Source organism: Aplidium turbinatum, chromosome 13 (assembly GCF_918807975.1).
Source record: "Aplidium turbinatum chromosome 13, kaAplTurb1.1, whole genome shotgun sequence".
Lineage (NCBI taxonomy): Eukaryota > Metazoa > Chordata > Ascidiacea > Aplousobranchia > Polyclinidae > Aplidium > Aplidium turbinatum.
This window is the reverse complement of record NC_137484.1, coordinates 18,708,714-18,731,408: the sequence shown is the minus strand read 5'-3', so window position 1 is coordinate 18,731,408 and position 22,695 is coordinate 18,708,714. Positions and strand designations below refer to the sequence as shown.

General features: G+C 39.2%; 1 protein-coding gene across 1 annotated transcript; it reads right to left on the bottom strand.

Annotated features, from left to right (window-relative positions):
* Nucleotides 1-578: 578 nt before the first annotated feature.
* On the bottom strand, nucleotides 579-22,252 carry LOC145781707 (uncharacterized). The gene is made up of 36 exons (XM_082593377.1): nucleotides 20,286-22,252; nucleotides 19,542-19,616; nucleotides 19,216-19,343; nucleotides 18,671-18,773; nucleotides 18,388-18,508; nucleotides 17,882-17,996; nucleotides 17,417-17,553; nucleotides 16,907-17,091; nucleotides 16,626-16,766; nucleotides 16,347-16,473; nucleotides 15,508-15,703; nucleotides 14,995-15,181; nucleotides 14,426-14,621; nucleotides 13,930-14,102; nucleotides 13,600-13,774; nucleotides 12,247-13,042; nucleotides 11,466-11,637; nucleotides 11,277-11,396; nucleotides 11,012-11,109; nucleotides 10,441-10,618; nucleotides 9,797-9,907; nucleotides 8,851-8,948; nucleotides 8,490-8,725; nucleotides 7,937-8,058; nucleotides 7,587-7,700; nucleotides 7,099-7,260; nucleotides 6,675-6,785; nucleotides 5,769-5,931; nucleotides 5,581-5,667; nucleotides 5,157-5,344; nucleotides 4,723-4,807; nucleotides 4,325-4,459; nucleotides 3,785-3,943; nucleotides 3,552-3,650; nucleotides 2,380-2,507; nucleotides 579-1,554 (listed from the first exon to the last, which is right to left on the bottom strand). The coding sequence occupies exons 1-36, from the start codon at nucleotides 22,250-22,252 to the stop codon at nucleotides 1,470-1,472; spliced, it is 7,473 nt and encodes a 2,490-aa protein (XP_082449503.1). The 3' UTR covers nucleotides 579-1,469.
* Between the last annotated feature and the right edge of the window lie 443 nt (nucleotides 22,253-22,695).

The following is a 22,695-nucleotide window of genomic DNA, read 5'->3' as shown; positions in this document are numbered from 1 at the left end:
GAAAAAGAGTAGCCTGATGGTAGGAGTGGTAATCGAACCCATGTCTTGAAAACGACTACTTTCTAGCCCTAACTCTATATAGTCAACCAGCTGACAGAGAATCCATCGCTTGATTTGCTTTGTATTATCTTCTTTTCGCCCTTTTTCACGTCACGGAAAACGTAGCTTATGATTGGTTCGAGGTTTCAGTGGCTGTGGCAGAATTATGTCATGTTAATGTGGCTACCAATTCAGACACAACCTATAAGCTTGTGGTGGCACATTCTGAAATAGAACGGCGTCCCGAAAACGAACACTCGTGAGACTATTCACAATAAGTCAAATCCACACGATCTCTTCTCACTTAGAATCAAGCAATGTTTTAGATTGGTTTTTAGATCATGAAGCTTTCTGTAATGACGTCAATTCACAGTAATACGGTGTTCAACAGGTTGTTGATCAAACTTATAAAGAGAAAGCTGACTGCTATTTACTTTCCTGTTTAGAATTGATCCACTGCATTATCAACTGCCAATGTGTTTACTGTCTGTGACAAGAACTTGTCGGTTCACTCCGCCTTGGTTGAATATCAGCCAAAGTTACAACAAAAAATTTATTCAAACCAAACCAGAACATTATAAAATCTGTGGCAGTGTTGATTGCAATGAAATGCTGAAACAATCTACTGTGTCTTTACACCGCTACCGTGATAAAGCCTCAGCAGCCTTGCTAGCGGCAACAAACATAAAGTGAAACACACTTTTTAAGAAACTAAATGCACGGTGAACTCGTAGAAGTTATTAAAAAAGTATAATAGGTTTTTATAAAAAGGTAGACCAACGCTCAGGCAAGACTTCATTGGACTAGAAAGCAGCAAAACAACCATAAAAATGACTTTGTTTAACGTTGATTCTATGCAAAGAGAAAATGAACGGCTACAGCTATAGATGTTAGCCTAGGGATCAAAACCTACTAACAAAGCCGGTCAGGCATTTGAAGATTGGAACACAACGTAAAAATGTATAAAAACAATGCAAATAATCCATATTCAAAAATCTACGTGGCAAGAGTCAAGTACGCTTGCAATGGTAAGGTGCAAAGTAATGGGACTTGAGTACAACTAATACACAAAACAATACTTTTTAATAACACTCCACATGAAACAATCGTACAGAGCAAGAAGGCACTCAATGAACATCTTGTAGCTTGAAAATGCTGATTTCGTCTGCAGCCTCGTAGTTGGAATTCTTGAATGGCAAATTAAAACATTTTCCAAGCTGTGTTTAGTTTCCCAACTACTTCAAATGATGTCTGTACAATGTACGTCATTGTACAATGCATGCAAGTAAAAAAAATTACATTCTGTATAAAATCGCTGACAAATATCGCACGAAGTACAAAAATAGACCATTAAAATATAAAGTTGAAGAATTAACAGACGATAAGTTTTCATGAAGACCTCTGAATACTGCGGACGGGAATAAGACAAATTATTTTCGCTTCAAACGTGGGATCCGACTCTGGGTTTCGACTGCGCTCTTTTCCTTTAGCTTCCTGTTTGTTTGGGTCAATGCTCTGCAACAGAGAAAGAAAAAGGCTTCAAATTTGTTCACACCAGGTCTGGGAGAGGATAATTTGGGCCAGGTACTTATAAAATAGTCGGGCCGCAAGTTAAAACACCTCTAAAAAGAAAGTACTATATCCAAAGAATATGCGATGTTTTTTCAAGTTTCCGGGGCCCTTCTTGAGGTTACGAACCTCTAAAATCACCCTGCGTTCGAGCCCAAAACTACCCCTGAATCCAACGTCAGCGCTACTGGTCAAGACAGTATAGCGACCAATTACGACGTCATAAAAAGCGCGTAAAGCAAAATACGAGACTCTGGTAAGGGCAAATTCCCACACAAAATTAAGAGTGCAACAGTGCGATTCCAATACATTAGTTTTAACACAGCTTGCGTGGCCTTGGAAGATGTGAACAAATTTCAAAATCAACAAAAAGGTTCAATATTACAGAAGGTAGTATAGCTATGATTTCAATCAATCGCACTTTCAGGCGCCATGTTCTTTGGTTACATCACTTTTACGTGTCACGAGGGTAAAGTGATGTAAAAAAGGTAAGTTTTGGCGTCTGAGCTAAACCTTGAACTACCCAAACAGCAAATCAGTCGTTTTTTTACATCGATTTAACGTCTGCAAACGTTGAATCTCTGTACAAAAAACGACAGATTTAATGTCTGGGCATATTTTGCAAACGCAAAAATACTGTACAATGGTGGTATCCTTTTTTTTCCGAAAGTTACACCTGCTACACATCTTCAACAGGATAAAAGAATTGACTTCAAGGTCTTATTTGAGTCAATCTAAGCTTTGTAGATGACTGATGTCAAGGTTACTCACTTCCATGATCGAAACGTCATCATCAACAAGTCATGCTTCATTTCATCCCATGATTGATTGGCAGCGTTCACTGATGCGTATCGTAGCCTCCAAGCAGTCCACGCTTTAGTGACAGCTTTGTAATCGTACTGAGAAAGAAGAAAAAAATTAAGCGCACACTCCGAGAGTCGAACCAGCACTGCTTGATCTTGCGGTTTCTTTGTCAACAAAGCCGGATGGTAGTCCGACTGAGCATGAACGCAGAAAACGAACGCAGACACAAACGCAGAAAACACCTTGAGTACCAATGGTTGTTGATTGATAAACAATACTTTATAATGAAAAGTCTTACAATGTAGAGGTGCAACTCATCATCATCATAATCCATCATCGGTTTGTTCCCCACTAGTGGGGGTGGCCGATTGTTTTCGCGCAGCAATTGTTCTAATCCCTTCTCTCCATTTCACCCTGTCCCTTGCATCTTCCTCCTTCAGTCCGACTTTTTTAAATTCATCCTTCACTTGTTGTTTCCACGTTCTTCTTGGACGACCGCGTTTCCTCTTCCCATCCACCTTTAGATCTAGTGCCTTTCTAAGAAAACTTCCTTCCTCCCTCCTTATCACATGTCCATACCATCTTACTCCATTTGCCCTTGCCAGTTGGTCTATGGTCTCTCTCATCTCTAGCATATCCAACAATTCTTCAGTCCTTTTTTCCCTTCTCGTTTTCACCCCACACATTGCTCTCACCATTGACCTTTCCGTTCTTCTCAGGATTGCCAGTTCACTCTCTCTCAATACCCATGTCTCGCTACCATATAGCATTGCAGGCCGCACACAGCTCCGATATACTTTTCCTTTCATCCTTAGTGAAAATTTTCTGCCATTCAACATTTCCCCACATTCCCTGAACTTTGCCCAGCCCAATCTTGCCCTTGTTGTCACCACTGCGTCACATCCACCACTTCCATTTATCCGATCACCCAGATAACAGAAGTCTGTCACTGTTTCGATGCCATGGCAGAACTCATCATCATGGCCTTCCACTTCATTTCTTCCTTTACTGCATTTCCCACAAACAAAACACTTCGCCAATCTTGTTGCGGCTCTCTTGACATTAGCACATCTTGCATGTACCCACTTTCCACATTCACAATTCCACAACTAAAAATTCATAACTGCATGCATACTCACATAACGACGAGCAAATAGCGCACAAGATACTTTGTTTTGCCAAGCAAGTATACACTTCTTGATGGCACTGTCATTCCGTTTCCTTGTGAACAAACGAGTCTAAAAAACAGTTAAATAACTCAACATTACTTCCTTGCATTCGCCCAACTTTCAATGAAATCCTTTAAGAAAGAAAGGACATGAAGCCGCTGATGCAGTAAGTGATTCATGCAATATGTAAGTAAGCAAGCCACCTTGTAATTTTCCTTCCATCGGTTGAAGGACCACCGCTTTGCAACTCGTCGTTGTAATGACCTTACTGCCCTCTGACGGCTCTTGTTTTCTACAAACTGCATCCACTTGTCAACGACTTTCCGTTCGATGAGCCGCGTACGACATTGCGAGTCTTGCCTCTGTGATTAAAAACATGCGTATTAGCATTCAACAACACCTCTGAGTGTATTATTTCTAACCACACTATCTTTGTGCTGCCCTACTAAGACATGTATAGTTCAGCAGTGCTCCCTTGGATGAAGATGACACAACCGAGCTTTAAGATGAACCCTTCCCAAGCAGTAAAAACGGTCATTCTTACATCGATTCAACGTCTGCAGACGTTGAATCAATGCAAGCAGAATGCAAAAAATAACAGGTTTTGCTATCTGGGTTGTGACTTGTTTTCAATGACGTTTGTGAAGTAACGGGTACATTCAATTTTGTGCGTCATAAATCCACCACCAGACTTCATTTTATGTTATTTTTAAAACCCCCTTAAACCTCAGCGAAATAAATACCAGGTTAAGAGCTGACTTCCACTGTAGCCATTTTTTAGTCTGTAGCTCGAAATGGCGCCTGCACAGGACCTCATCAGCAATGAAGTAGTTGTTCTGTATTGCTCGGTGATAGTCCTTCCATATGCGCAGACATCCCTTAATAACATATCGTAAAGTTTAATTACTTTGGCAAATGCAATGAAACACAAAACAAATTTTATTCTTTCTTGTTCATCCAATTTCTAGCGCGACTGTGCAGCCACTGCCTTTTAAATGAACACCCAAACAGCAAATCAGTCGTTTTTGACATTGTAATTCTGCAGATGTTGAATCAATGTAAAAATACGAGTGACTTGCTGTCTGGGATTAACTTGAAACAAATCCAGTGTTTCGAGACATAAATTTCAGTGACGACTTGCCTTGAGCAAGGACGTTCGGTGGACTGCACTTGCTCGTGCGTTGTTTTGCTGATGAATCTTTCTTTGTTTCAAAAAACCATCCCACCTGTGAATAGGCAAATGACCGTCATGAAAGCAGAAAAGCTACAGCAAGACCGCCCAACGCAAAGATGTAATTATTTAGTTCCGATTGTATCATAGCAAGAAGCCGACCGTGTATCATTTTCTACTGCATTTAAATGAGAGAAGAATCTTTGCAGAAGATGATTAAAGAAAGTCCTACATTTCAAAGTTTCTTAAACCTTATTGATGATATACATCCATTTATTCATCTTTTCAATTATTCAGCTTTCAACTGGTTTTCAAAAACGTTTGGGCTTGGAATTAATATTCTGCAATGAGTAGATTGTTATCAAACAAACGATTACTGGTCTTCTAGAATAAATTTTTGATACCTTTGCAAAGCGTGACGTTTCATCGACATGGTTGACTGATTCGTTGCCAGTGTCAAGCGTTGGAAAGCTGCGCGCCATTCTACATAACAAGATGACGTGATGCGTCGGTTTCTGGCATCCTTGTACTCGCCAACCTGCGTCAGCACGTTCTTCTTCAACGCAACCAACTGATGCCACGATCTGACATGCTGAAAAATATCATTTGAATTGAGATTAAAGTTCTAAGTAGCTGTAGCTTATTATGCAAGAAACAGAAAAAAAAAAAAGGAAAAACGAAGACGTTTTGCCGTGAGGCAGATTTGGTTGAAGTTTGTTGAAGCAAAAAAGATCGATGTGAAGAAATATCAGCTTGTTGACTACAAATAATCATATGCTAGCCGTTATAAGCTTACAAGAACGTTCATGTGTGAAAAACTGTCAGTACCTCCCTGAGCACAGCCTTGGCCCGCAGAAGATCAAATGTGATGGCGGTTTGTTGGTTCTCATAAGCTTGGTACCAGTAGAGGAAAACCTGATCATGTAATAAACAGGTAACACTTCCAGTAACGACACGTAAATGAAACAATCGAAATAAGTTTAAAAGGTAAGAATGTAAAAAAAACTACGGGCCACCTTGTTTTTCAACTTGGTTTGGTGAAATTGTCGAGCTTTTGTCAAGTCCAAGCTGCGTTTCCATGGCAACCAGACCTGGAGTTGAGTCTTTTGTCGTTGGATGCGTTGAAATTGAAGAAGCAACCGACGCAAGTATACGCAACGAGTGGTGGCGGTGCGCCATCTAGCGAATGAAATATCCACGGTAAATAAATTTGCGGACAAAAGTACTTGAAAAGTATCAAATGCAAATTATGACTGAGCACTGTGAACAGAGTGCAACTAGCCGTATATTCGATATATACATTCAATTCACTTCAATGTTAACAATATTTCTTCAATTTTACGTCTCTCCCTATCAAGCCATTGCAGGTGGCAAAATCAGTCAGTTTTTACAATGATTCAACGTCTGAGCCAATGTAAAAACACAAATTCTCTAGCTGAACGAAGTGTATGGCGTAATGTCACTTAGAGCAGTACTTGTATTTGTTGGTTGTCTGTCGCCACATTGCCTTGTGTGCCAGATCAGGGTTCTTTTTCTCCACTCTGATGTTCACTCTAGTTTCATGTAAGACCAGCTCAGTGGCCGAGTGGTTATTGCTTTCGGCTCTGGCGCTGGTGGGTCTGGGTTCGATCCCAAGTCGAGTCATACCAAACACTTTAAGAGTGGCATCAATTAGGTTCGCTCTTGCAAAACGCAGTGAGGACAAGTCGGGTAATATTATGGTGACATCGTAAATATGGTACAGATTGACAAAAAGAACTGTTGCTAAAAAGACATTTTCGATAGTACAGTGACAATAAATAAGCCATACCATAAGTTTCATTTAGTTTGAAACCTGACTGCGTTATAGCTGCATAAAATTTCACGTTGGAGACCAGTGATTAATAATTCTTAAACAGTGACCCTTCCTGTTTCCCACCAACCTGAGCCAAGTGGACGTCAGTTGTCGCTCTACTTTCACACATTGAAACGCTGTCGCCAAACGTCTGGTTCTGGCTTCATTGGCGACGAAGCTTCTCCAAGTCAAGAAAGTTCTAACAATGCACAAACAGTTGCTGTATTTTATTTCGGTTCTTTAGTGAAAACAAAACGTGGAAACTCTACAAAACACTCTAAATCAATACTTTATAAAACACAGTAGGTTTTGTTGAAATCCAATTCATAACATCGCATTTTTATTACACTTAACAATAATCGTAATAAACTATTGCTTACATTCAGTCCAAAGCCAAGATTAAGTGTAACACAGCAATATAACTATCAATCTAACTTGCACACGAAGAGACTGCATTGGTTTGGAAGGAAATCGAACTCCGGGCTTAAAGTTTTGCTTTCGTGTTGACTTACTTTTTGACTCTTTGCCGCTGATGAAAACCGTCAGCTCGTATTAGTCTCTTGTGCAATGATGACCATTTCGTGAAAATGGCAGTCACCAGTGCATGCGACGAGCGCTGAGTGAAGGCATCGGTGGTGGCTTGACACTGACGATGTTGCAAGACCATGGCGTGCCTAGAAGGTTGGATTGAAAAGAATGTCTTGCTTATGAGGCAGTAATTCAGGCAACATCTCTCAACTGCTGCAACCAGTGCACTGTGTCAGAGATGATTGAAAGTTTAATACTTTACAATAAAACAAGATCTGCTTCACGTTATCTTGCTCAAGAGGTTGATGCAATGCAAGTTACCCTGTCTTCTATTTTCGTCAAATAAGATTTTCAACAATTGAAAAACGATTAAGTTTGATTGAATGCTATACGCAGAGTAAAATAATGTTGCAGCTAGTAAAATAATCAGGTGATCATTTCCAGCGGCAAACTACTTGATGTTCCTACCCACCATTTTGTAACAACAATGCGAGCAATTTCCAAATTTTTTCTGCTTTCTTTGTGCGCGTTCACCCATGCATATAGAAATCGGCGAAGCGTAACGCTTTTTCCCAATCTTTCAGCCCTGAAGCAAATTAAAAATCGACAGCTATAAGTAACTTATTGAAAAATATTTTAAAAAAAAGTCGAAACTATCTCCATCTAGACCAAAAACTTGATGCAGACACACACCTTTTGTAAAATAATTACACATAATTCTTGATGAACAGTAGAAGACATCGAACGTACTGGCAATTCGTAACTGAAACACTTGAATGATTTTAGTTCGTTTTTACAAAACAAACAACCAACAAAATGAACCTTCGTGTGTTAAAGCAACATTGCCACCGTTCCCATAACTTCTTTTGCTTGTATGTGTTGAACTCTCCTTCAAGCAGACGCATGTTGTAAGCTGATCTCCACGAATCGAAACATCTGGTAACCTAAACAAAGTGGATGTGTAATTCGATGTTTGTCGAATGCCAGCAAACAATGGAAAAGGTTTAATGCGTTAAGTTTCTGTTGTCTTGTTTGTTTTTTTATTTTATCACTACGATACGACTGGATTGATTTTGTTATAGCTATGGCTGCTCAAACAAGAACAGCTGCTATTTTAAAATTTTATACAGTATAGTGTATACAGTACACTGTAGTAAGAAACTTGCGTTATTATGAAAGCAACCAGAGTAATCACCACATGCAACCGCTGTTCACGAGTGGTTAACTGGTTACGTTAAACATCCGCTGATGAAAACTGGAAATTTCCAAAAGTAAATAAAGCCGCAATGCCCCAAGATAATGGCAATGCCTCAGGCCTAACAATGAACCATTTTTGGGTAACACAAGACAGTAACTTTAGATCGAGGAAACTCACCGCCATTCGGTTGCGCGTCATCGCCAGGGAGTCCACTTGCTTGGTTGCGATTTTGTTGACGACGACAATTCTGCGCCACGAGATGACGCACTTGTACAGGATAGCTCTGTCACGTGACCGATCGGCAATCAACCGCAACGAGGCTTTGTGACGCCACAAGTAAAATTGCTGCTTCATTATTTCTTTTCTTCGTAAGTTGATGAGACAATGATATCGAACGCACCTCTCACTCTCGCCTGGTATGATGAAAGTATGACATAGATTAGACGTTATAAGTAAGTAGAATCAATGTAAAAAATGACGGATTGTATGTAAAAATGCTGTATTGCTGTAACGGGTAAACAAACGTAGGCCTACTTACTTTCAGCCCAAAACTGCCACCTAGCGATGAGAGACACCAGCCAGGATTTCAAGCAACGTAATCGCATTTGTTCGATATTTTCATGAGTCTCCAGTGCTCTAAAAGGAAGTTTTTGTGACTAAGCGACAAGTCAAAATTACTTACATTTCGTTGTAACCTGAGTAAAAACTACTACACAATTTTAACGGAAACGAAAAGTAACAGAAATTGATCTTATAACTGAATTGCAGACTTTCAAGACTAGTGAGGAGGATCGGAGCCCAAACATAGTTGGACATTCGTTTCAGCCGTGGCCGTGTGGTTAGCGCGTTGGGCTCGCAGTCGAGAGCCTGCATGTTCGACTCCAGCCACCCGCACTTGCTGTTGTTTCTCTGGGCAAGAAACTTAACGATAATTGCCTCTACCTAGTGATCGATTTCGAGTAATGGGTAGTACCAAATTTAAGTCATAAGTAGAGTAGACAACTGGAAACAGACATTGCCGTCGGCTGCAGCGTGGGTCAGGTGTATGTCGGAAGGCGTACACCGATGCATAGCGCTCAAGTCTGCTTTCCCGCAATGCAGGATAAAGATAAACAAACAAACAAACATATTTCACAAACCAAATGAGATGCAATGTGGCAACAATGACTGACAATAACCGCGTGTGACTGTTATATTGACAGGGCAGTAATGTGACTTTGTGTCTAACGTTGAAACGACGTGAAAATCAAATTTAGAGACTGGATCATCGCATCGCTTACAGGCGGACACCAGCCCTCAGTGCTACAGCGCTACCTCTGATAGCCACCCTTGGCTACTCTTTAGCACTGTGCGCCTGTTTGGTGCCGCAGTGGTCACTGCCACAACATCGACACCAGCCCTCATTGCCAAAACTTTACCTCTCATAGAGTGTAAAACAAGTCAAAATACCATCGGAAAGCTTTCACATTTGAGAACTAGGATACCTTGACCAAGTATGCAGAGTCCGCCGCATTGTAATTTTCTTTCGAATTGCCTCAATCTTCTGTCTCTCTGCTGTCCTCTGGCGTGAATAATCACACCAACGGAGTAGAGCCCTGTCACGATGATAAATCAGTTACAAGTTATATGAATTTAGTTTAGTTTTTTAAATACAACAATCTCATTTAAAAAATTTAAAATAGTATAACAAATACGTAGCAAAAAACTTGCTCAGTAGCCGATAGTGGTCAAAATACCAAACCAAGTTTTCCATCACCGTAGCGGATTACAAGGCAAATTTAAACGTAATTGCATCAGCACTCGGAAATAATTGAACATATACAGTACATGTCCGCCCGTTAGCTCAGTGGTTACGCGCCGAACAAGATCAATCAGCGCTGGTTCGAGTCTCGGGGTGTGCGCTTGAGCGAGGCATTTCAGGACTGCTCTCCATTCAGCGGCAACTAGTGGAAGAAAAAAATCCCCGGCAACAACACTTCAACAAACGGAAAACTTCACTTTGCCAATCTAGGTAAACGGGCCTGCGTCAGTGATTCAAAGCCTCTACAATTACATGTAGGCGAAACTGCCAGAAATAACTTATCAACGGCTTCGTCAATCCGAGGATAAAGATTCAAAACCAACCAACCTTTGAGACAAGTTTTTGTTTTGATGAACGTCACATTCTTTCAACTGATTCAATCGCAACTTCCATGTGTTCACATAGCGTTGCAATAATGCTGAGTCATGCTTAGTCTGCATTGCAAGACTTTTCTCCGTCATCTGGCTCCGGTCTGGCACTCTGCTCTTCCAATACTTAAGTATAGCTGAAAGAAAAATCACATCATGCAGCAGAGGTGGAAAACTTTTTTGCAAGAATTAGTGGTACGATACTGGCAGGTTCAGTCTCATTGGCGACACACCAGAGTCTATCGCTGTCAATTCTTGCTACACTCGGCTACCAAGATATTCTGCAGTTTTGTTCAGTACAAAAAAAAAACTGGTTAAAAAAATTGAAAAAATTTATGTCATTGCTTGTTAGAAGTCTCCAAAATACGATTTCCATCTAATAGCTCTAGGAGATTTTTTTTAGACGAAAAGTACCGTATACTAGAATAGTTCATGTTGCTGAAGAATCTATTTTACTATATTACTTTCAAAACAAGACAAATGATGCGATGGTAAAGTTGCTACATAGAAAATTTTTAGAATAAAATTACCCTCTAACGCCGTTCGCCGATGGTGCGCTTCGAACCATTGTCGCATGCACCATGACGTCAATCTTTGATTGTTCTTTGATGACGCTTTCAGTTTCATTCTGTTTCACATGAAATTAATTTGTTTGAAAGTTTGAAGGAAACAGGTGTGTTTAGACTCTAATCTCTACTAACAGTTGGAAAAATAACTATTATCACAGAAGCTTCCTAATTAATCACTATTCCTGCAATGCAGGCAATGCTCTGATAATTGTGCTGTGAAAATCACCTTTTCAAAGATTGCTTTCGCACAACCCAGTCCTTCCAAGTCTGAATGCAAGTGGATAAAAGAGCCCGTTCACAACGTTTCTTCCAAATATGAAGTCTTCTCGTCTCATTACGCCAATGTCTGGAGTATAAAAATATTCAAACGGCTAAAATCACTTGGTTTATTACACGGAAATAAAGGGTCGCTTACGAGAAATGTTGTTTGAGACGTCGGTTTTCTACTTCGAGCTGGGAATATCTGCGCATTGCTTTGTCCCATGATGAAGCATGACTCAGCAGTTTCCATTGGTAGAAAGCTTGACTCAGCGAAGGTAAACTGAGTCTCCATGCAGCAAAACGAACAAGCTTCTCAAGACGACATTCTAAAAAGAAAATTTTCTTTAACAACTTAAAAAATTTCTTAACAACTTGCTTCATAACAACAGAGAACAAAGGACAAATCGCAAAAATAATAACACTTTAAAAAAAAATGTTTTATTTTACGTCCATCGCATTAACATAAGGTACACTGCTAGCACTAAGTGTCATGTCGACACACAGACGACTGCTTTGGAGCGGTATCGAACTCACGTTCCTTCGAGCGTAGCGTAGAATTACTCACCACTCGGCTCACGCAGTCGAAAAAATCTGGTTAGGAGTTTTGAAGCGGGCCTTGTTCATGTAAAACTTCAAATGATTTTAAAGCAAAAGAAAATTTGAAAATCGTTTTACAAGGACTCGTCAAAAAAGCAAGACAGTTCATGACATGGCTAGAAAGATACCATTGCAACTTGGCGAAGGAAAAGCCCTTGAAGTTGTCAAAAAGTGTTGGTTAAATAGAAATTAAATTTCGAATTGTGGAAAGTGAAATAGTGGAAAGGCACATAAATATTTTACTGCACTTTCTAAGCGTAATCAGTCGTCATTTCATTGACACTAACGACCATATGAGAGGTAACTCCATATACGTGAATGTTCGCCTATTGCTGTACCTTGAGCTACCACTTGGAACACGTGTTTCGGTCTCGGAGGTGCAACAACTTGGTATGGCTCGGTGAGTGATGTGGAAAAGTCTTCATCAGCAGCTGGCCAATCCACACTGTTGCTGGAAGTAGCACGGACATCCGATAAACTTCGCATATTTTTACTTTCTTCCACACGGCGTTGAGTGATCAATTCCTCAGACGCAGACGAGCAAGTTTCAACTGAAGACGAATCCATTTCCGTCCCAGCCAAATCCCTGACGGTCAACTCACCGTCTGTATCCATTGAGTGGTCGGGAAAATGGTCAACTTGGAGAGCTCGGCAGTCCACCAAGTGAACAGGCATGACGCCGGGGGTGATGAGATCAGCGCACGTCGTGCTGACGTCATACGGAACAGCCGAGTCGGCGCTGTTCATCCGAGCGCAGTCGTGGTTATGGTAACCATCAGAAGTAAAACCTGCTACTTTCTGCCGAGATGATGTAGTGGAGGAGTCGGAATGGACATCCTTGAGTAAATCCAGACCAGAATCACTGTTTGTGGCTTGATCTCCTCCAAAGAATCCCCTCGATGGAGCAGGACTCGATATTTGAGATCCACCATTGTCGTAATGGAGCAATCTTGGAGGAAAATTCAAGTCCGAATCCAAGGAGGAGGGGCAATGAATCCAAGAGGACAATGGGAGATCTACAGGAGAAAGGTCACCGTACTGGGTGCTTGATTTTGTTCTCAAAGATGCACAGAAATCATCGGATTGCGCTTGAATCGCATTTTGTGTGACTGCATGCCATTCCTTAAGGCAATTCTGAAAAAAGCGTAACAATTGATCACATTTGATCTGAATCACGTTTTCACATTGACAATAAGCAATAAAGCGAGAAACTCTGAGAGCGCATATTTAGCTTTCTTTATTTTTATTACAGCAGCAAGTACCATACGAATATTACACAGATTATTATCATAAGATGCTAAGTGTGGTGCTGTTATTGCTGATACCACAGTGGCAGCAAAGGATCACGGGATCAATGTTGTGAAGTTCTGTTATGCTTCTAGCTTTACGTTGGTCACAGCGACGTCGCTTTCTTGCAAGGTTGCGTTGCGTACACATTTTTACATTGAGTACACATTTGTTCAGTTACTACTTGCAAGTCGCTTGAGTTGAAGTAAGGACGCCAGTCGTGATTGATCTGCCATCGACACTCGAAAAATATCTATGTTTTATTATGTGTTACAGATGCGCTGTTTAGTTCGCTGAAGCCGAAAATAGGATATCACTTATCAGCAATTGTTGTTAACGTCGTTAAAGCCAGCTGTCACCTTTACACATCAACGCATTCTTAGGACAGTGCTTGGGTTTCTCACCGATACTGTCGCGAGTAGCTGCTTCTTCGTGAATTGTTTCGCCAGGCGACTGTGAAAGAGCGATACTTTCCACCGCTTGAATGTTAAAGTTTTCAAGTTAAGATTGCGGCATTCCGTGAACCACGATACGTTATCCTCACTCAGTATCTTCTCACATAGGATCTCACGCTTCCATCTGAAAACAAGAGGAAAGGACATTGAAATATTTATCATACGTCTTATTAGCAAATAAACAGGTGATGCCTTATAAACATTAAGTACAACGAACTCACAAAGAAAAAATAGTTTTTACAGCTAGATAATATGTAAAACGTTCATCCATTAGCTTACCTTGCAAAAGCTTTGGTAAGTATATGTTGAGTTTGGAGTTCACGAAGCAGTTTTTCTTCTTCCGCTAGACGGCGCTTCAACACACGAGCCTTCCAGTGACAGAAACACGACCGAATGACGCCATCCGTACGAGAATGTGTAGCAACGTCGAAGCTTCGCTGACGCTGTGTATACTGAAGCATAAAAAGGCACATGCTGAATTTTAACTTAAAAAATGAAACGATGTCTAAGGAAAAACACCTTACAGTTTAGGCCAGCAATTAAACATTGAGCAAAGCACCAGAAATGAACTTTTTGCAACGTGAATTGACTGCAAAGTTTTAACAAGCTAAGTTAACAACGTCGTACTCTAGCTTACCAAAGATGGTTTATAAAGACGGTTTATAAAGACGGTCCTAACCAAAGACGGTTTTGCTTACTAAAGATGGTTTTATACTACTGACAGGTGAAAATCGACAAAATGTAAGCTTTTTAACACAATGCAGTTTTCACTTACTTCTTTCCAAGCTTGAAAGACAATAAAGGTTTGATAATCTTGCTTCTTTTTCAAAGTCTCTTCCACCAGTGTCCTCTTTTTGAATTCCCTGCGCCACTGAAAGAACATTGCTTTTGTCTTCGCATCTTTCACTTTGTGAGTGAAATCATGCAAAGAACGCTTCTTAACCACCACTCCTCGCCATGAGTCAAAAACCCTAAGAAAAAAATAATAATTCCCATTATAGCACAATAAAGTGATTTTACTCAATTTCAAGCTTATTTTTAACATGTGCTAATTGTAATGCCATTGACATGTACAATATTGTACATAGACAATGATGGGGCGGAAATTAAACCTCTAAAAACACACAAGAAGCGGGGCACAAAACAACTTAAGTTCATCTGAATACAAGCAAAAATGTATTTTTTTGCATTGAGAAACACACAAAAAATCTGAGATAAAAACATTATGACGGATGAAAGAATTCTAAGCATTAGTATAGTCGCTTTTAAACGATCCTGTATCATTTACTATTAAAACTAGTCAGAAACAATTAGTTTCTTGATAAAATAAACCAGAAACTCCACCTTGTTCGGTGCTTGCGTTCTCTAGTGGTAACAAATGGACGGATGAGATAAGACTCTTGAGCGAGCTGATGCCAATCTTGGATAACTTTAGCTCTCTTCCGCTGGGAAAGAGCTCCGAAGAGTGCTTCTGCTCTGCTAGCTTTCTCCTCTTCAACTTTAAGTATCCTTGTCCATTTGTTGAAGCAAACTAAAGTCGCACAAAGCGCATTGAAATAAACAACTGGAAGCGTTGCGCTTTATCACAAACGTTCAAGTTCCTTTTTGGCTAGTCGTAGCCACTATGAAAAACATACAATTTTTGATGTTGAGAGGGTTTACTCAACATCAAAGACAAAACAATATTTTTACGTATGTCGAAAGTTAAACAATTTGGCTCATCATTTATTTTAGTTATGTACGTAGCCTGTGTGTCCTACTGCTAACGGTCGTTCACCGAGCCGAAAACAAAAGTAAATTGACAAAGCCTTGTCGGAAACACTTCAAAAATGACATGGTAACATCATACACGCCTACCGTGCAACTTATTTTTCATAACTTTAACTGCCATGCGTTCACATGTTCTTTCCATATTCTTCTTTTTGACAAAATCCTTCCACCTAGAGGCAGCACGTTGGACACACGTCATGCTCCACTGGTTTCGGGCGTCACGCTCCACTAATATTCGGTAAAACAAAGATTTCCAGACTAAAAATCCACGACATTGAATTGCCTGAAAGCAAAAGGCGAGAGTAAACCATAGCACTTCTTCCTTCAGAAGTGGAAACTTTAAAACTAATAAGTAAAATAAAAATATAGATGATTGCTGACACATAGTGACGTGGCGAGTGCGCAGTGAGTTCATGAACGACTTCCATCAGAGCTGTGCGATCTGTGAAAATATAAATGGCTGCTATTTTGTGAGGAACGACCCAGATAATGACAAAATCGTTTCAACTTCACAAGTTTGCACAAGACAATAAAGGCCAAAGATGCTTAACCAGTAACCATGCAATATTTTAAACATCAACTTTCCATTCCACAGCCCTAGTAGTGTTTTTCTAGCAAAAAAAAAACAGCAGTTCTATAATGTTATCAATGTAGACAGGTAGTAATTACTAAGCACTGTATGTTAAAAAGAAAGTACCACCATAAGCGAAACATCAGCGCATCAACACAATTACCGGTGGAAGTTGGCAAACTTACTGCTCAGCTTATTGTGGCTGAACAAGCTAAGAAGGTGCCAGACCATTCTGTACAAGCGTCCAAAGTTCATCTTAGTTTATCTTTTCATGAAGTTGTGTTGGTTTCAATTTACTGTGGTAGAGATATAAAAAAGTTATCAATAATAAACTTTAATTTTAACTGCGATTTACCTTACTCTGCACCACTCTAAAGCTTGTCAACTTTTCTTGGACCATTCTCTTTCCATTAACAACCTCACACCATGCGGTCAGGACTCTTCGGAGGACGAAGCGTTGCAGATGAATTACAGCGGCAAATCTGACGATAAAAAACCGTGTAAAAATATCACCGCCGTCTTCGATTGGAGCTCTATGCTACTAGGAGAGCTGCAAGGCTTCTGCTTTCATCACCCTGTGGCAGTGTCTAGTGCTACGAGTACATAATTTTTGGGACGTAGGCATATTAGAAACCTTTTTGTTTGTCTGAGAGCACAGAATTCCTTCCATTGGCAAATAGTTCGCTGCAGCAGAGATTTTCTTTGGAAGTCGCGCGACAAAGCTTGATGGTGCAACTTCATGGCGGTTTCAAATTTCCAAACGTTCAAAATCGTTCTAAAAAGAAAAAAAAAATTAAATTGAAAGTAACGAGCTTAAAAAATGTTAAGTTGAATGGTAAATATGCAAACTCAGTGTACAAGCTCTTCATAGGAAGACTACACATTTTGCTTTTGCATTTTATCAAGCAATGATACCTCAAGTCTTCGTGGCGATTTTTGTTATAGAGACAAACAGCTTTCAACCGCGATGTCCATATGTTCCATGAGCGCTTGATCAGCTGACGTAATCGTAAGTGTCGAGCAGCGCACCACTGCTTCCTGTGACGTAACTTCAAGTAATCGATGGATTTTCGCCATTCGCAAAACCGCTGTCGTAAAACCTGTCAAAATCAATGACATAAGATATCATCACGGACTGTGCATCAATAATAACAGCATAATACTGTACTTGCACACGCGTTATTCAGCATAAAATTCATACAAAATGCTACATTATTGAAAGAAGACTTTTCACAGAGGAAACTAGAAATGCAGTAAAACCAAACCAGAAATAATTACCAGTGTATACCGAGAAGGGGTGTTCAAAAACTTAGACAGTAAAATCTGTTAATTTTACGTTGATTCAACGTCTGCAAACGTTTGTTGTCTGGGTATGCGTATTAGTACACGCGTAAGATTATCTCTTGATGTTGCTTTATCCCTTACTTTTCTGTTGAATTGCTTCCTTGCAATTGACATTCGTGTTGTAATCTCAGTCCACCGCCGTAAAGATTGCGTCAGAAGTTTATATTCAAAATATTGGCTCGAGATTTGATCCTGGTTACGATGGACGTCACAGTCGGCTGTAATGTTGAACCACAATACAATACAATCATCCGCGGCAAACCACAACAACAAATAAAAACAATCCACCGTGCGCTGTAAATGAAATGATACAAAGATTTTGTACTAACACTTCACAAGAGCTTAAATACGTGCTCACGTATCCATACACTAGAGTGTATATAACCACGCTAATACAAAATAAAGCAAATTTACATCGCTGACGATTGAGTATGTGGTTGCTTGAATTCCTGTTTTGTTAATAAACTGGATTTATTAAACTTCGTGCATCAGTTTTACTTCGTTGTCAATCGACAACTCCCATCGTGAAAGTGGCAATAAACCTACCAACGAAAAGATTCCAGCCTTGAAAAACTTTCCTCTTCAGATTGGTGCGGTAGAACGACAGGGCAACGCTCTCTAGCTCCCTCTGTTGGAACCGACGTCTCCATGTGCAATAGCACTGTCATAAGAATGCAAAATCAAGTTTGCAAAGTAAGTTTTAGGTAAATTTTGCATTTAGATGACCAGCATAACACAGAAGGACATAACCCCATCACCAAGTACCCAAATCCACCACATAATTAACAATATTTTACGCTACATTATCTGGCGTAGAGTTTTTATTCGATTTGGCGGTTAATATAGTTAATACTAAAAGTGTATGATAAATTGTAAAAGGTGCTTATTAGCAAAACATAGTGCTAGTAGGCTGACATGTGCTCTAAGCTTCGCGAATCAATTCATGTGCTCTAAGCTAGCGAATCAATTCCTTTTTTTGCATTGATTGAACATCTGGAAACATTAACTTGATCATTGCAAAAAAAATACTGATTTGGCTAGCTGAGCAGTACCTGGATTATTTTTTGCCGGGTCCTCTGCTCCCAGACGATGTCCAACCAAACTGAATGTCTATGTTGAGTTTTCCAAAGGTCGAATGATCGCCGCAGAAGCTCTTCTCGGCGGATGTGAAATCTGCGGTGAAATCGAAGCAATGAAACCATAGAACTTCAGCAAAGTTTGCAACTACTATGTAGTGATTTTTCGCATTAAAGTATCATCTATTAGAGAAGCTAGTTATTTAATGACACGCAACGTTGATAATAGAAACCATGCAATTCAGAGCTTTCTGCTTACGTATGATGCCACTCCATTAACATACGCTTCAACGTCAGAAAATCACGCCTTCTATTCAACCAGGCATCCCTTTCTTTGCATTTCATCATGAACCACTTCAGAGCTGCAAACAAATACCGTTTTACGTTAATAACACGTCAATTAGGGTGAAAGTAATGTAATAAAAAACAACCTTTTTTAAGTGCAAAGCAAATAAATCTGAAACCTGTGATTACTGTTTGACACCCACTTCAAGCATTGTTAACTGAGATGGGTTTGGATGGAAGCCTATTTATTAGAAAATCGTTGGTTGAGCACATCAGTGGTAGTCTGGTGACGTTAATATGGTACTTTGAAGTTGTTTTAGTGCATTCATTAATGAACCGAACATAAAAACTAAGATTTGAAAATGAATCATAAGACTAACTGTTGAATAAGTTGTGACAACATATTAGAATAGCATTAAGAAATGAACTTTACAATAGCAAGATAAAAATCAAAACAAAAGTTTTTTTACAAGGTTACAAAATATATAAAGTTAACATTGGTAAGAGAAGAGGGAGCACCTTTGATTCCTTTAGTCAGCATGTGTTTTCTGTGCAAACTATCTGCTAAGAAAGAAGCTTCTTTGGTACACATAGACCATGAATAAAAGTGACGAGTCAGCAGCTTATTTTGATAGTGGATTTCAGCTCTAAAGTTGTAGAAAATTTATTGAAGTTATATATCATAAAAAAAGGGAAAAAAAGTACTGTAGAATAAATTTACAAATCGTATAAAAAACAAAGACTAAAAAAATTAACAAAAAATGGAAGACACGGCATTGCTAACTTCATATTTTATTGCAGTGACCACATATATACTCAAAAAGTAACACGTTCAGGTCGTTCACCTTTGCCATTTTTCTATATAAGATTGCTTCAAAAGTTGATTCAAGCGAGCATTTTTTCGCCATTTGAAAAAGCATCTGCAAATCAAAGATACTCTGTTTCACAGTCGACAACTGCTCTCTCACTCTCATGCAATGTTAAAATTTAGTACAGTTGTCCCCGTTTGTTAAGTCCACTTCGGGACTGGACAATTTTGGGCTTATTAAGCGAGGGGGAGGGAGATGTTACTCTTATACATTCAGTAATTCCAGACCAGACACATTGAGCTTAATAAGCGGGTGAGCCAATTAACCGTGGATTCAATAAGCGAGAACTGCTGTATAGATATTCAACAAAAAATCTGCAAACTATATTCTGTTTCTCAGCAATTGAATAATCTGGTTACCGTAGCTCATTTATTTCTATCATTGCCCGATAAAGTAAATTCAATCTGAATCATTTAAAAATATCGATTATCAACCTCAACCTCATAGTGCTCAATTATAAAAATCAAATCTTAAGATTTTTAGCCTAAATTAAGAAAGTGTAGTCCAACCAACAAAGAATAAGCAGTGCAGCTTGTGGCAAACATGTATAATAATAGTGGGCTACAAAGAGTCTTCAAAGATTTTTTGTGTTATTTTCTTCATAAATATTTGCCCTACCCCCAAAACATCATGCTGCAATCCCTGCATATAGCCTATGCACTATAAGGTTAACTTTATTCATTGAATGCACTTTACAACACAAAAGAAGCATTACTTTACCTGTACTTTCTCATTACATCTTCTTTTCTTCTTTGATCAACACCTCGGAGAATTCTACGCAATCGCAATAAACGCAAAGACATCCCAAGAGGCACAAGATGGGCACTATTGAAAGAAAGATGGTTGATGCTGGCATGCAATATATCTTCTTCATCTTCACTTGTGGTGTCAACATAACCATCTGTGGAGATCACTGCATCTTTAGACTCTCTTGCTTGAAATTCAACATCATTTAATGAGGCAATGCCCACAGAAACACTTGGTGAAAAAGTTTCTTGGGAAGTGGAAGAATAAGGTGAAGAATTAGACATAGAATTGGGAAAACTACGCTTGGAAGCAGAATCATCAAATGTGGTGTGTTCCATGTTGCCAGTGACCCTTGAAGAATCACCACACGATGCAACAAGGAGTGTGCTTGAAACAGGTAATTCTTTTTGTCTGTTGTTATCTATTTTGTTTTGCTCAGTTTTCTGACTTTCTTCATCACTGTAGAGATCTTCCATAGTGACAACATCCCATGCATTTGATTGTTTAGCATTCAAGTGGCTTAATGACTTTTTCTCTTTCAAAAAATCATCTTTGAACATCATTGCTTGACCATAAGAAGATTGTGATGTTTGATTACTATTAGCCATCAGTGGTGGTAAGTCAAAATGAACAGTTTTTTGAAGACACAAGCTTTGTACTGTTTTGTTATCAACACTTTCAGAGGTTTTACTGTGAAGTTGTGGTATGCATGAAGGAAGATCAGTCTTTAATGAGTGTGGATAAAATAAACCATTTTCAATAGAATCAGATGATGAACTCTCGTGAGGAAGAAGTGTATTATCTTTGTTACCTATAAGTGTTCCATAAAATTGCTTTTCCTGAATGGGTGAGTCAATCACAGGTGAAAAAGTGTCTGACTTTGACTCCAAATCACGCACCCGTATCACTGGCAGATCTGAAGCTGTTGTATCTTCGGAGTCATATAAAAATTCAGGAAGAGAACCTGAAACCACCTCACCTGATTTTATTTCAGAAGAAACCAATTGTTGCAAAATTTGTGATGGAGAGCTGCAATTTCCATTTACAAAGTCAAGTATCTCTTTTTCAGACTTTGCACTGTGACTTTGGGAAAGATCAGGCTCTACAGCATTCTGTAGTATGTCATTTTCTTCCAATTCTTGAAATGAAAGAACTGATCCTAGTTTGTGAGGCTTATGTTCCAAATCCACAAAACTTGAAGACTCAAGGTCCCTGACTCGCAATATTGGTGAATGAGAATCTGAATCCACTACATGACTTGAAACGTCAAGTTCACAAAGTGATAATTTGGGAATATCAAGAGGCAAGTTCGCTATAGTATGACTATAGCTTTTCTTGAGCACAGAACAATTATCCGAGATGTTAGAGTTATCAAGAAGTGCTGCTGTTTTTGTATGACCATAGGGTGTCTTTATGTTGGTGCCATTCACAAATGGAGTACAGTTAGATGGATTACTGAAAATGGGAGTAGGCACTACAGATGATGAATCTGAGCCAAAAAGATCACATCTCAAATGGTCAACATTTTGATACAAGTTTTCTTGATCTAATCCTTTCTTGATCAATTTATGATCTTTAGTGGGGTATTCAAAGTGCAACAATGGCTTTTTACAAACAGGAAAACGTTGAGAAGATAATCCTTGGTTCAATTCTGATGTTTGAATGCCAGCATAAGCATGCTGCAATGAATTGCTTAATCTTGCTTGGTGCTTCTCACAGCTTAATTTCTTTTTGGTGTCATCAAAAGAAACTCCATATATTGGAGAGCAAAAAACATTAGTTTGCCGAAGACAAAGCGTTTTTGTTGGATGAGTGTTAGTTTGACTGTTACGAAATTGATGATTGCAGTTGGAAATCCAGCAATCAACTGTTTCATGCTTTTCAATGTTTGACTGCTTTTTAATCAATTTGTGACACTGCTTGTTTTTCTTGTGTGACATTATACACTCCACATGCCTACAACTGCATCATTTTAAAGACTGATTGTGGCACAGTCTCTTTCTTTAATTCTCAAAACATGGCTCACAACAGTCTAACATAAATCATATGAAAAAACACCATTAATACAGCAATGTTTGGCAACAGATAATCTATAAAATTGCAATAACATGGGACTAAAATAGTAAGCTTATTTAGTAATCCTTAAGATGGTTATCTCTATTGTGGCATAAACCTGCAGGTCAGTTAATACAACAATCCTGTGTTTCTAGATTCTACGTTAATATATGCAGCATATTAGCCTATGTTTGGTGACTGCTTTCCTGAGCAGCTTAGCAAGAAACAAAAGTGTAAAAGTAGTTGACACAACTGTTACTTAGAAGCTAGTTTTATGAATGTAAGCTATAATATGGTAGGCTGCTGTTTAAGGTGTACGATACCATTT